Source organism: Microtus pennsylvanicus, chromosome 3 (assembly GCF_037038515.1).
Source record: "Microtus pennsylvanicus isolate mMicPen1 chromosome 3, mMicPen1.hap1, whole genome shotgun sequence".
Lineage (NCBI taxonomy): Eukaryota > Metazoa > Chordata > Mammalia > Rodentia > Cricetidae > Microtus > Microtus pennsylvanicus.
The window spans coordinates 15,575,585-15,588,618 of NC_134581.1; the positions used below are offsets into that span (position 1 = coordinate 15,575,585).

Sequence of the window (13,034 nt, forward strand, 5' to 3'; positions counted from 1 at the left end):
GCGCCGTTCTCATTTGCTGGCGGTGGGGCTTGTGTTAGTGACAGGGAGGACTACAGCGCCCTTGGTTTTCTCACCTGCGCAACCCTCTCGGTTTTGAGCTGGCAGCATTTATCATACTTCTCGCACACATTTAGGGAATGTCAACTGTACGGTATTAGCTTTGTCGCCTGCCTCTGTGGTTGGGATCTATCCCAGTTTACTGGTGAGGAAACTGAGGCGCAGAAGAGAGGCTGGGCCAAGGTCACACAGCCATAGGAAGTGCTGGTGACGAGTCCTTCACCTCTTCTAGCTCCAGAGTTACCGAGTGTCTTCTAAGCATCTCCCAGCCACAGCCTTCTGGGCAACCTTCTCAGTTTCTGACTTCCCCTTTCCCCGGTTTATTTTGCATAGAGTTAAATATGCGCCCAGCCCAAGCCTCAGCACATAGTGGTTACCTTCTTTGCCCCAGAGCATCCGCTAAGTTCCTGTGACAGTATCTTTTGCTCTTGGCTATCATGACCTGTCTCCAAGGCAAACTATGAGTCCCATGAAGATGGCCATCCCTTGTTCCCCATAGTAGGCCCCTAACTCTGGACTTGGCTTCAAGGTTAAGATACCAAGAGTACCACAGCGCATGGTCCCCCAGAGTTAACGCTAAAACTTTGAGCTTTAGCTTCTCTGGAACTTGATTGCCCTGTCTATAAAGTGAGAATGAACAAGAGGAAAATTTAGTAAGCTCTTAGAATAAGCCAAGTACTCAGGTACCCCCCTCCACCCCAGTAGCCACTCTCAGGCTGCTGAACCTGAAGCCTCTAACGTTCTTTTTTTGTTGTTTGTTTTTTGTTTTTGTTTGTTTGTTTTTCTAGACAGGGTAGCTTTAGAGCTACCCTGGAACTAGCTCTTGTAGACTAGGCTAGTCTCGAACTCAGAGAGATCACCTGCCTCTGCCTCCCAAGTGCTGGGGTTAAAGGCGTGTGCCACCGTCACCTGGCGCCTCTAAGTTCTTGCTTTGATGAAAACACCATTATGAAAAGTAAACCATGTTCAGAAAACCTGCCCACATCAGGCAGCTCACAGCAGCCTATAAATCCAGTTTCATGAGACCAAACACCCTCTTCTGGCCATCACGGACACCAGCACCCATATGACATGTATTGACATGGACACACATATAATTTTTAGAGTTTTTTGGGCAGGGCATGGTAGTACACACCACCTTCAATCTCTCAAGGGGCAGAGGCAAGCCAGTCTCTGGATTTAAGGATAGCCTGGTCTAAATAGTGAGTTCCAAGCCAGCCTAGGGCTGCATTATGAGACCCTGTCTCTAAAGTAAGACCAGACCAGAGGAGTGCCTCATACTCTTCCTGGCCTAGGGTACAATAACTGGCCCCAGGATGGAGATTGTCCAATTCTCGAGTAGAGTTCAGTCCCACAGTAAGGACAAGAGAGGAAGAGTGAGATTACTTGAAGTAATAAAGTGTAGCCTCTACTCAGACAGCAGGTACTCTTGGAGACAAACAGTGTTAGGTTGGGCATGGGGTCAGCATTGCGCACAGTAAAATCTGTTCTGCAGGCTGCTATAAAGCCCCTGACTACGAGCAACAACCTAGACTAGCACAGAAAGAGCTAATAAGGAAAGAGGGCAAACATACGAAGCCGTGGCATCACCACCGGAAAGAGGCTTTCCTCAACCCCTCCATGACCAGCTAAGCACAGATTCCCACATCCTTCCCACTCCTTTACTTTATGCAGAAATTCCAGATCCTTCCTGATAAAACCTCTACATAACATTGACAAGCTGCCCGTGAGGGCTGGTGAGACTCCCAAAAGCCAACAGCTGAAGAGAATCCGCAGTATATTTAAAAAGTGAAGTAAAAACTAAGCATGGTGATGCTCACGTGTAATCCCAGTGCTGGGAAAGGGAAAAGAGCCTAGGTAGGACTCACTGGTCAGGCAGCCTGGCCTTGGCGAGTGTTTCAGTGAGATACCTGTCTTAAGGGGGGTGGGAGGGTGGCAATGGCGGTGATATCTTAGGCTGTCCTCTGGTTGCCATGTGCACGGACATATATGTACTAGTGTCAAGGCACCCATGTGAGTATATTCCAAACACTCACAAGACTGAGGCAGGCATGCAAGTTCAAAGCCTGTTTAAACTACAAAAGTAAACCATGTCTTTAAATTTTTGCCTGGAATGGTGGTATATGCCTTTAATTTCAGCGCTTGATAGAGACAGGAAGATCTCTGTTAGCTCAAGACCAGACTGGTCTACAAGTGAGTTTCAGGATAGCCAAGGTTATATAGGAGGACACTGTCTCCCTAGTTTGCTTGGTGGTGGTGACACTTGCTTTTAATCCAAGCACTTGGGAGGCAGAGGCAGATAGGTCTCTGAGTTTGAGGCCAGCCTGGTTTGCAAAATGTTCCAGGACACCCAGGACTGTTACACAGAGAAATCATGTCACAAACAAACAAACAAACAAACAAAAAAACCCACCAAGTCTTGCTGGGTATGATGGTACACACCTTTAATCCCAGCACTGAGGAGGCAAAAGGTGGGAATTGTGAGTTTGAAGCCAGTCTGATCCACAGAAAGAGTTCCAGGCCAACCAGGGTAACACAGTGAGACCCTCTCAAAAAAAATAAATAAACAAAAAGCAAATCTCTGAGAAGACAACTGGAGGCCTGTCAGTCACTAACAAAGATAAGAGCCTCTTCTAAAAAGTGTCAGTCACTGTTAAAGCATCAGACAACGTTTCTTCAAAGAGAAGGAATCTTCTGTTCCATAGGGTGCCCACAAGCAGGTGGCACTTTCTCCGAGTAAGAACAAGACAACAGACCTCAGAGCTTCTCCCACACAAAGATTGCAAGGTGGGTAGTGTTCTGTTTGTAATCTTTATTGCTAAATCAACTTGCAAATGCAGGCTATGATCATGTGAAAAGGGAAGTCCACAAACAGTGACACAGCTGCTTGGCCTCAGAGCCAACGCCGGGCTCCGGTGCGCATGCTGAACAGGTAATCTCTCCCTGTGCCTGAACCCAGAGGAGCAGGAGAGAGGAGGGGAGATGGGACTGCTGGCCCCTTCCCCAGGGATCCAACCTATCTATCTCCCTCCTTCCCTTCTCAACAAAGAACCCTGAGGTTCAACTCAAATGAACAGAAAGCCAATGGATACCAGATCCCCTCCAGAAGCAATGTCAGGTGACTGTGCTACAATTATACTGGTGAAACTGGAATATCTAGGGAGCTTTTCCCTGACCACCGTCCCTCCCGCTGTGAGCTGGAACAAGACAAGGTCTGAGTTGTCACTGACCCCATCGGTGCTTGACGAAAGTTGACTGAGACTGAGGGGGTGATAGAGGGTAAGTTGGGGTAAGAGAGAAGAGCTCAGTCGGTGAAGATGTTGATGGTGGCTGCTTAGTGGCAGCAGTAAAAATGGAGATGGTTAAAGGGAAGAGAAAATTCTGGGAAAGGGAGAGGGTCCAGGGAGAGAATAGGTATAAAAAGTTGAGACTTACGGACATCGTGTGCTCTGCCATCAAAATGCTGCTGAAAAGAATAGAAGGGCACAGTGATTGAACCTTGCCCACAGGGAGCAGGAGGAAGGCCACTCACAGGCAGTAAGGTCAGGCTTCTCAGGGCTAGGGAGAACCCTAAAGCAGCCTCAGTGCCCTCGGCTTATACCAGACTCATGGGAGTTCTGGGTACCTGAGACATCTCCATTCTTGATGCCTCCATGAGCCTCCCAGTGGAGCCTTCATTTCCCTGGATGCTAGGGTAAATCGGAGTAGAAGTACAAGGTAAGAGTCTGGGTTCCGGCCTAAGTTTGGGAGATGGGTTCCCAAGGCCTAGCAGTAAGTAAAGGAGACTGACCTGTTTAGCAGCAGAGCTCTGGCTGGTTTGTTTGGAGCCTGTAGTGACTGGGCAAACCTAAAAGGCAAACAGTGAAAGTAACAGGCCTGCCCATTTATATTAGAAACAGCCAGTGCACCAGGTGGTGGTGGCGCACGCCTTTAATCCCAGCACTCGGGAGGCAGAGGCAGGCGGATCTCTGTGAGTTCGAGGCCAGCCTGGTCTACAAGAGCTAGTTCCAGGACAGGAACCAAAAAGCTACGGAGAGGGCTGGAGAGATGGCTCAGCGGTTAAGAGCATTGCCTGCTCTTCCAAAGGTCCTGAGTTCAATTCCCAGCAACCATATGGTGGCTCACAACCATCTGTAATGAGGGCTGGTGCCCTCTTCTGGCCTGCAGGCATACACACAGACAGAATATTGTATACATAATAAATAAATAAATATTAAAAAAAAAAGCTACGGAGAAACCCTGTCTCAAAAATCAAAAAAAAAAAGAAAGAAAGAAAGAAAGAAAGAAAGAGAGAAAGAAAGAAAGAAAGAGAGAGAGAGAGAGAGAAAGAAAGAAAGAAAGAAAGAAAGAAAGAAAGGGAGAAAGAAAGAAAGAAAGAAAGAACCAGTGCCTGCGTGAGACGCCCACACTGTTATCTGTCCTACCCCTAGACTCAGAGGAGTCAATTCACAGAAGCAGGGCAGATATCAGGTAGAAAACAGATGTTGAGAATGGGTAAATTTCAAGCTCTGAGCTGTCTATGCCCATCTAATTCCAAGACTGGACTCCATCAATGATGGAGACCAGACCACTTCCATTGTCTCTCAGTCTGAATGCTTCTGGAGAGACCATAGCAGCCCTCCTCAATGTTTGCCCACCAATGTTGGCAGTGCCATCAAATAGTGAGTACAACCACCTATTCCGGCCTGTGTGTGTGTGTGTGTGTGTAGCCTGGGAGGCAGGAAGCACAGAGATAGAAACATACCCCCGGAGGATCCTGCTGAGGAGCCAGCCAAGAGCCAGGAGGAAAACTGCACCAGTTGCTGTCAGCACTACCACAAACCAAGGCTCTGGCTTCCAGAAAGCCTCTACCTCTGTCACAATCAGGGGTGTCATTGTTGAGGACACCTGGAAGGAGGGCCAGAGTCACCACTGCTGTTGACAGTCCAGCTTTCAGTCTCGACAAATTGAGTCGCCTCACACCCTGATTTTTTTTTCCACCCAGCAGTTTTCTCCAAAATGTCTTCTGTCATAATTCCATCTTTAAAAAAAAAAAACAGGTGTCTTCACCCTTCAAGGTCCTCTCTCCCAATTCCCCAAGGGCCTGAGAACCCCCTCACTGTGCTTCTGTGGGTGCTGGTGGCCACTGTGCTGGCCCTCCAAGGAACTAGATGCACAATGATGGTGGCTGTGGTGCTGAGGTGGGGGCTGGAAGGGCCCACATCAGCCACACGGATCAGTAGCTCATAGGTGCTGGGCTGCTCTGGCCATGGTGGCCCCAATACAGTGTCATTGTGCATCAGGATGGTCCCCTGCAGTCTAAATCGGCTCTGGCTATTCCCTGAAAGCAGAGTAGTAGGAGAAGACTGTATTACTACCATAGCCTGACCCTCACGAACAGCCTGGTGGCCCCCACAGATTCACACCTCCCACGATGCTGTAGGAGAGCGCCGAGCGCTGTGGCTCCTGAGGAATCCAGCATGACATCTTGGTCACCTCCATGCTACGACCCAGGGGAGTGTAGAGAGTCAGTTCCTGAAATGGAGGCTCACACTCGGGGGCATGATCATTCACATCCTGGAGAAAGGCCACCACATTAGGGGTGACTACAGCCCATTCCTCAGACTCCCAGGCTAGCCCTTCAGCTTCCTTTAAAAACACTGAACCTAGGTGGTAATGTTTTCCACAGTGAGCCCCTCCTCTCGAGCGGCCTATATATGAAACTGAGACATTTGCATGGAAAGGCAAAAAGCCAGAAGGAAGTGTGTCTTTCCCAGGCCCCGGAGGTCAATTACCTCAACCTCAATGGTTACAGTACATGAACCTGAGCGACGGCGGTTGAGGTCCCAGTCTTGGCTGTGATCCATCAGCAGAATACTGATCCTGTACAGCCTCTGCTGCTCATAGTCCAAAGGCCCCAGGAGGTGAAGCTCTCCTAGAAGGGATGGTCACAGCCTTAGCCTGCAGAGTCAAGTCTGGCCCCCTCCCTCCCAGCCCTGGGGTTTAAGTACCACTGAGACGATCCACAGCAAAGGTGGAGGGTCCGCCAGAGATGTAGTACTCAAGGCTGTTACGAGGGTAATCCATATCCGTGCCCACTATGGAGCCCAGCAGAGTGTGGGGCCCTGCATTCTCCCGAACCCGGAACGTGCGTGGAACACAGGCTGGGGAAAACTCGTTGACGGGTGTTACCGTCACCAGGACCGGAACCTCCGCTGGAGACCATTTGGCAATTAAGGAGCTGGGCCAAGGTACCCAGACCTGCCCTAGGGTTCTTTTTTTTTTTAAAAAAAATATTTATTTATTTATTTATTATGTATACAATATTCTGTCAGTGTGTATGCCTGCAGGCCAGAAGACCCCATTACAGATGGTTGTGAGCCACCATGTGGTTGCTGGGAATTGAACTCAGGACCTTTGGAAGAGCAGGCAATGCTCCTAACCTCTGAGCCATCTCTCCAGCCCCGCCTAGGGTTCTTAATAAGCAAACATGGCCCTATATTGGAGGGAGGGTTTTCTGGGGAGTGGTGACGGGGTTCTTAAGAGACACGTCCTAGGGATCTTAGACTGAGACTACCCTAACCTAGTTTTTGAGGGAAGAAAGCTGTCCATATCTGGGGAGTTGAAAGGGGTGGACAAAATAGCCCTGTCCTGAGTGTTCAGGCCTAAGTATGGACACTCACTGGTCATCTGGGGCTGACCATTATCGAACACCAAGATGGAAGCTGCATGCTGGAAGCAAGCCCCAGGAGTGTCACAGTCCAATGTAGTATTCACCTGGCCAAGGGGACCGGAGGAAGACGAGCTTGAGTCACAGTGCCTCAAACCAGGGAATCCAGTTATAGCCTACATAGCCTACCTTGACCCGGTTTTCCAGGCTCAGGCTGTCTTCACAACCATGGTCCCTCCCAGCCCGCATCCATAGTCTCAATGCCAACAAACCTTGGCCCACCCACCGTGTCTGCATGGGAATCTAGGAGTAGGTGCTGGGTACCTCAAGGACTCTGTCACGAAGATGGAGGCTGGTAGAGTGGGGAGGGTTATGGAACTGCAGCTGGTAGTCGAGGGGGTCACCTGCAGAGTCTGGGTCAACACAAGTGAGCGTGTGCAGCACAGTACCCACTGGTGCAGTCTCTGGGATTTGAGTCCTGGGAGCGGAGAGCAAGAAGCAAGACATGAGTCTGGACCAATGGTGAGCAAGGGGATCTCACCCCAACCAGCCCTGGCATGGTTTCCGGGTACTCACACCAGTAGCGCTGGATGGCAGCGTGGGGACCACTGGTTGACCGCCCGCACGTTAACCGTGAGATCGAACTCCGCACTGACCCAAGGTTGGAGCCTCTCAAAGGCCCTCACCTGCAGTTTCGTGACCGAGGCGCCCTGAGCGCGGACCAAATCCAGGGGCGCAGTAGTCCGCACTATTCCGTCAGCTAGAGGGTGTTAGAAACAAAGCTCCACCCTTGTCCCAGCTCAGTCCCGCCCTCCACCAACCGCCCCAAGACCCACTCCCGCTTCTTCCTCTAAGGTCAGAGCTCTCAACTACAGTCCTTCCGGTAGGCATCATCTCTGTGTCATGACCCTTTCCCAGCTACAGACATCCCAATACCCATTCCTCTCCTTTCCTCACCTTGTCCAATGGAGAAGAGTGGGCTGGGTAGTGGGGAGATGATTTCATAGAGTAAGTTGAGTCCCCTAGCCTGGACCTGAACCACCTTGCTCCCAGGGACCAGATCCTCTAGGATGGTGATACTCTGGGCCTTCTGTCTGAACCAAAAGTGCAAACCTAGTTCCTGACTGCTCCTGCTCACTCCACCAGGGTCCCCAGCTCCCTCCCTAGGGTTCCCCCTCCTATGGGAGCTAGAATGCTCCTGCCACCTTCAGCCTACCCCAGCTCTTTCCCTGGGGATAGATGCAGAATCCACCACTGTTCCCAAGGTAGGGAAGCCTTACGGGAAGGAGACTTGGCTGGAGGGCACAGGCAACACCTTTACTGTCAACATCCCATTGCAGCTTTGACCTTTTCCTACGGACACTAAAATCTGCAGCTGGAAGGTCTGTCAGTGCACATATGACAGGAAGGAAACCATGTTATGTATCCACTGCTAAATCCACTCCTAGTCCTCCCTTCAAATAGGCAGTCCTCAAGACCTCCACAAGGAACCCTATGACTTACCACGCTGCTGACAAGTATCCCTAAAGCCCTATAATTCTGGGCCACCAAGTCTTCTGAGTCAAAGTGTGAATTAGGTCAGAGCTGCTAAGAGCCAGTTACTAAAAGGCAGAGGGTGTTTGCTTTTGTGGTGCTGTGGATGGAATGGAGCCCACAGAACTGCAGAAATGACCACTTTAAAGAAGAAACTTCCTTCTCACTAACCACTTTACCCAGAGTCTTCTCTCCAAGTTTGATGGCCATAAACACTGCACTGTTAGAGGACCCATGGCGTCCCAGAGCCACAGGTCTGTCTGCTTTCTGGACACAGCCAGGCTGAGAGGACAGTCCACATGGGGGCAGCAAACATATTAGTCAAGGTAGCCAAGGACAAATAACTTTCCAGAGATGGTGGTCGTACCCAATCCATATCTATCCTCAGGTCTGAAGCCATGCTTACCTTTGGAGCCTGGCCTCTGAGGCCCTGGGATGGTGCCCGCAGTAATCCCTGATCATCGATGGAGAAAGACCCAGGGAAGAGTGAAGGGTCTTGGGCACTTGTAATATTCATCTAACAGAACAGAGAGATTAGTGGTCCTCTCCAGTCCCCGGTGTCCCTGTCAACATCCTTCCATAAGCCAGCAGGCTGCTGTTTATATATGACAGTTCTACATCCTGCCACTGGTTACTCCAGCCTTGGCCTCTGCCTTCCCTTACAATCCCTCGTTCTGATCCTCAGGACTTACTGCTAAAACAAACAAATACCCTCAGGATTTTTTTTTTAATATTTTTTATTGTTTATTGGTGTGAAGGTGTCAGAACCCCTACAACTGGATCATCAGACAGTTGTGAGCTGCCATGTGGGTGCTGGGAATTGAACCCGGGTCCTCTGGAAGAGCAGTCAGTACCCGTAACCACTGAGCCATCTCTCCAGCCCCCAGGATTTTTTTTTAAACTCTTTTAGACAGGATCTCACTATGTGACCCTGGGTGTCTCAAAAATAAACAGCAACAACAAAAACCTGTGAGTTGTGTACTAGGATTTTTCTTTTGGGTCACCAACCAGCTCCCAAATTATGATACAAAGACTTATTAGTTTTGAATGCTCAGCCTTCTGGCTCTCTGGCTCTTTTTGTTTTTTTCTGGCTTGCTCTTTCTAATAAATTAACTTATTTGCCTTTATGTTTTGCATTGGGGCTTATTGCCTTTCTTACTTCTGTATATCTTTTTTTTAATCTATTTATTTATATGTATACAATATTCTCAGTATTGTTTGCATGTATGCCTGCAGGCCGGAAGAGGGCACCAGACCTCATTACAGATGGTTGTGAGCCACCATGTGGTTGCTGGGAACTGCACTCAGGACCTTTGGAAGGGCAGGCAGTGCTCTTAACCTCTGAGCCATCTCTCCAGCCCACTTCCGTATATCTTACTTTCACTGCTGCTCTGTGTCTGATTGGCTGGTGTCTGCCTGACTTCTTGCTCCAGGAGTGTCCCTCATTCTCTCCTCTTGTCCCTCCCTTCTCTCTCAAGCCTCGATGTCTCTTATTTACTCTCTCTCCCTGGCAGCCCCGCCTAGCCTTTCTCCTGACTAGCTATCGGCTCTTCAGCTCTTTATTGAACCATTCCAGGTGCCTTCGGCAGGCAAGGTGGAACAGCAACAGCTGCAGCACATCTTTAGAAAATTAAACAAATACAGCAGAAACAAAGGTAACACACTTTACACAGTTAAAGCCATAGTCTGCAACAGAAACAAATGCCACACACCTGTGCCTCGTTAAAATCTTCTACAATAGGGTTGACTCAGGCCTTTGCTGCCAAGCCTGAACAGCCTGAGTTTGACCTGGGGAGCCCACAGGGTGGAAGGAGAGAACCAACACCCAGAAGGTGTCCTCTAAACTCCACATGCGTGTCACAGCTTGTGTAAGCTCACACATACCCATGTGCATAGACTCACAATAAAAGAATGGGGAAAAGCCCACAGTTCTTTCTAGAGTTACAAAAGTGATTTTTAAAAAAATGGTCATGCGGAATGCAAAACACATAGAACTCAGAAGATTTGGGTCCCCATGGGAAACTGCCCTTGGCAGTGGGAGGGTAGACAGCCCTTAGGGACCCTCTCCAAGAACACATATCATGCAGAGGTTCAGCTATCTACTTTGGGATCTTAGAGGCGATGCCTGGCCTGGCACGAACTGAGATCTCTCTCCCTGTGACTGCCCCCCACACCCTGTCACTCACCACCCTGGGAGCTGAGCTTACCTGGGCTCTCTGGACTCTGAGGCCGGGCAGCAGCACAGTATAGAGCACGGCCCCAGGTGTGACTGTCTCTGGCACATGGATGAATTCCCCAGCTGTCCAGAGAGGAAGTCAGGGAGGTTCTGCCAGGCCAGGCTTTCCCTCTCCCCTGCCACCTGAGCCTCACCTGGGCTGGCAAATGGACCAGCACACCGGATACGACCAGAGTCCCGCAGCACATGAACAAAGAGTGGTCCCGCCAACACAGAGTTACCACATGTGAACTGCAGCTGAAGTTCATAGCGGTTCACTACAAGGGCATCCAGCCGAGCAGAGGGGCTCAAGGTCACCTGTGGTGGGGTGGCAACAACATGCAGGGCCTAGGCGCTCTGTCTCTGGACACACCTTCTGGCTTTGGCCCTCACAATCCCTAGTGGTACCCATGACCTTACCTTTCCCAGGTAGATTTCCTTATCACTCCTGTGCAGGCTGGGTTTGTTGAAGAAGCTGGTGGGGGGTCTCACACTGAGTAACTCCAAGGTGGCCATGTAGGAGGAACAGTTGAAGGGCAAAGATGGAAGGGCAGTGCCAGGACCTTGGCTCTCAGAGATATCTATAGACCAGGGCAGGCTGTGGAGGACTAAGAGAAAGCCACATACAGAAACATAGCAATACCTTTTTCTTCAGGCCCTGACCACATCTTGAGGTCAAGCAACCAAAGTCCTTCCTGCCTCCTACATCTGATGTAGGGAGAGAGAGAACTTGAAGAAACAGTCAAGATAAGGAACAAGGGTCAGGGGTCCCTCGGCCTCTGCCCCCCCATTAGCTTATCTAAAGATCAGAAATTCACTGGGAAACTGGAGTTCCCCCACCCACCCACCTGCTCCTCACCAGAGGTAAGTAAAGCAAAAAGAAGCGCCAGGAGCCTGACCAGCGCCATGGTAGCCTAAAGAAATGGCAGAGGGAGCTGTTTGTTAAGCTAACTCTGTTGCCAGGTTAGTTGCTTAAACATAGCTGAACATAGCTGTCAGGCGGGCTTCGCAGAGTGCAGCTCCTCCTCCCTACCGGCAGACAGAGTTTTGGACCCCTGGCAGGCTCCAGGAGGGGCTGGAAAATCCCATCTTCTGCTGTTTCCAGTGAATTCTTCCATTCATTACCCCAACCCTAAGGGGATACAAGGGTAGGAGGCTCAGCTACAGATGGTGAAACTGGTCACATTGTCCTTGGAGACAGAGCAAGTACAGTGCCTAGGAAAATTAGCCCCAAGACCAGCCACCCCCCAGTGTCTGCATTCCTGCTGCTTCCTCCCACCATCACAACCCGATCTGCCTGTAAAACCTAAGCTCAGTCACCAAGAAAACCTCCCAAAAGTCGTCTACTTCAACAAACAGAAGGATCCTTTGTAGATGAAATAAAAGTAATAATGGTTACAGCCAGGCAAGGTGGCACACGCTTTTAACCCCAGCAAGCAAATCTCTGAGATCGAGGCCAGCCTGGTCTACAGAGTGAGGTCCAGGACAGCCGCAGCTACACAGAGAAACCCTGTCATGAGGGAAAAGTTACTTGTGGGGCTATCAGCTGGAGGGGACAACAGGCCGCTTCTGAGAGGGCCTGAAAATGGGCTATGTATTGATCTGCAAAGGCAACTGCTCAAAGCTCGGCAGTTTAAGATTTACTGAGCCAGTATCTTTGAGATTTGTCAGTTTATTATCGTATTTTTAAAAAAAAACTTTTTGAGAGAAGGTCTCTCTGTGTCGTCCAGAGTGGTCTCAAATTAATTCTCCTCCTGCCCTCCCACGCCTTGTGCAGGAATTACAGGTCTTCACCAACGTTTAGCATTTTTTCAACTTATCTCCTCCTGCTCTCTCTAGACTTTTATCACTCTCTATTCTAGCCACATGAGTAGGCTCGTCCCTCTCTCCGCAAAACTGTCCTTGGCAGGAACCTCAATGACCACTGATTTTCTTTTACCAATTTAATTTTTTAGCACTTATTTACTTAAGTTTTTATTTTTTGGGTTTCTTTTTTAAAGATTTATTTATTAATTATGTGTACAGGGGTCTTCCTCCATGTATTCGTGCAGGTCAGACGAGGGCACCAGATCTTCTTACAGATGGTTGTGAGCCACCATGTGGTTGCTGAGAATTGAACTCAGGACCTTTGGAAGAGCAGTTAGTGGTCTTAACCTCTGAGTCATCTCTCCAGCCCCCCACCCCCTTTCTTTTTTTTCCAAGGCAGGATTTCTCTGTAGCTTTGGAGCCTGTCCTGGAACTCATTCTGTAGACCAGGCTGACCTCAAACTCACAGAGATCCGCCTGTCTCTGCCTCCCAGGTGCTGGGATTAAAGGTGTGAGTCACCACCACCCGGCTTAATTACTTTTATTTTCTATGAGAGGGCTTTGCCAGCATATATTGTGTGTATCATATGCATGCCTTGGCTCACAGAGGTCAGAAGAGGGTGTCAGATATCCCGGAATCAGAGCTACAGACGGTTTTGAGGCACCATATGGTGGCTGAGAATCAAAACCAGGTCCTCTGAAAGAGCAGCAAATATTCTTAAGGATTGAGCTATTTCTCCAGTCTCATTATTTTGTTAATTTTGATTATTATTT

The 13,034-nt window shown here is 49.5% G+C and overlaps 1 protein-coding gene across 2 annotated transcripts; it reads right to left on the reverse strand.

Annotated features, from left to right (window-relative positions):
* Window positions 1-2,904: 2,904 nt before the first annotated feature.
* Cdhr4 (cadherin related family member 4) lies at window positions 2,905-11,362 on the reverse strand. Of its 2 annotated transcripts, none has more exons than XM_075967706.1 (19): window positions 11,314-11,362; window positions 10,875-11,062; window positions 10,610-10,772; window positions 10,447-10,538; window positions 8,646-8,756; window positions 7,987-8,090; window positions 7,664-7,800; window positions 7,283-7,466; window positions 7,031-7,184; window positions 6,720-6,813; window positions 6,048-6,251; window positions 5,832-5,971; window positions 5,463-5,613; window positions 5,157-5,377; window positions 4,802-4,944; window positions 3,848-3,904; window positions 3,659-3,746; window positions 3,493-3,520; window positions 2,905-3,006 (listed from the first exon to the last, which is right to left on the reverse strand). In XM_075967706.1, the coding sequence occupies exons 1-19, from the start codon at window positions 11,360-11,362 to the stop codon at window positions 2,951-2,953; spliced, it is 2,364 nt and encodes a 787-aa protein (XP_075823821.1). In that variant the 3' UTR covers window positions 2,905-2,950. The 2 variants fall into 2 exon arrangements, with proteins under 2 accessions (XP_075823821.1, XP_075823820.1); XM_075967705.1 differs by having other exon boundaries at window positions 3,493-3,523.
* Window positions 11,363-13,034: the final 1,672 nt, after the last annotated feature.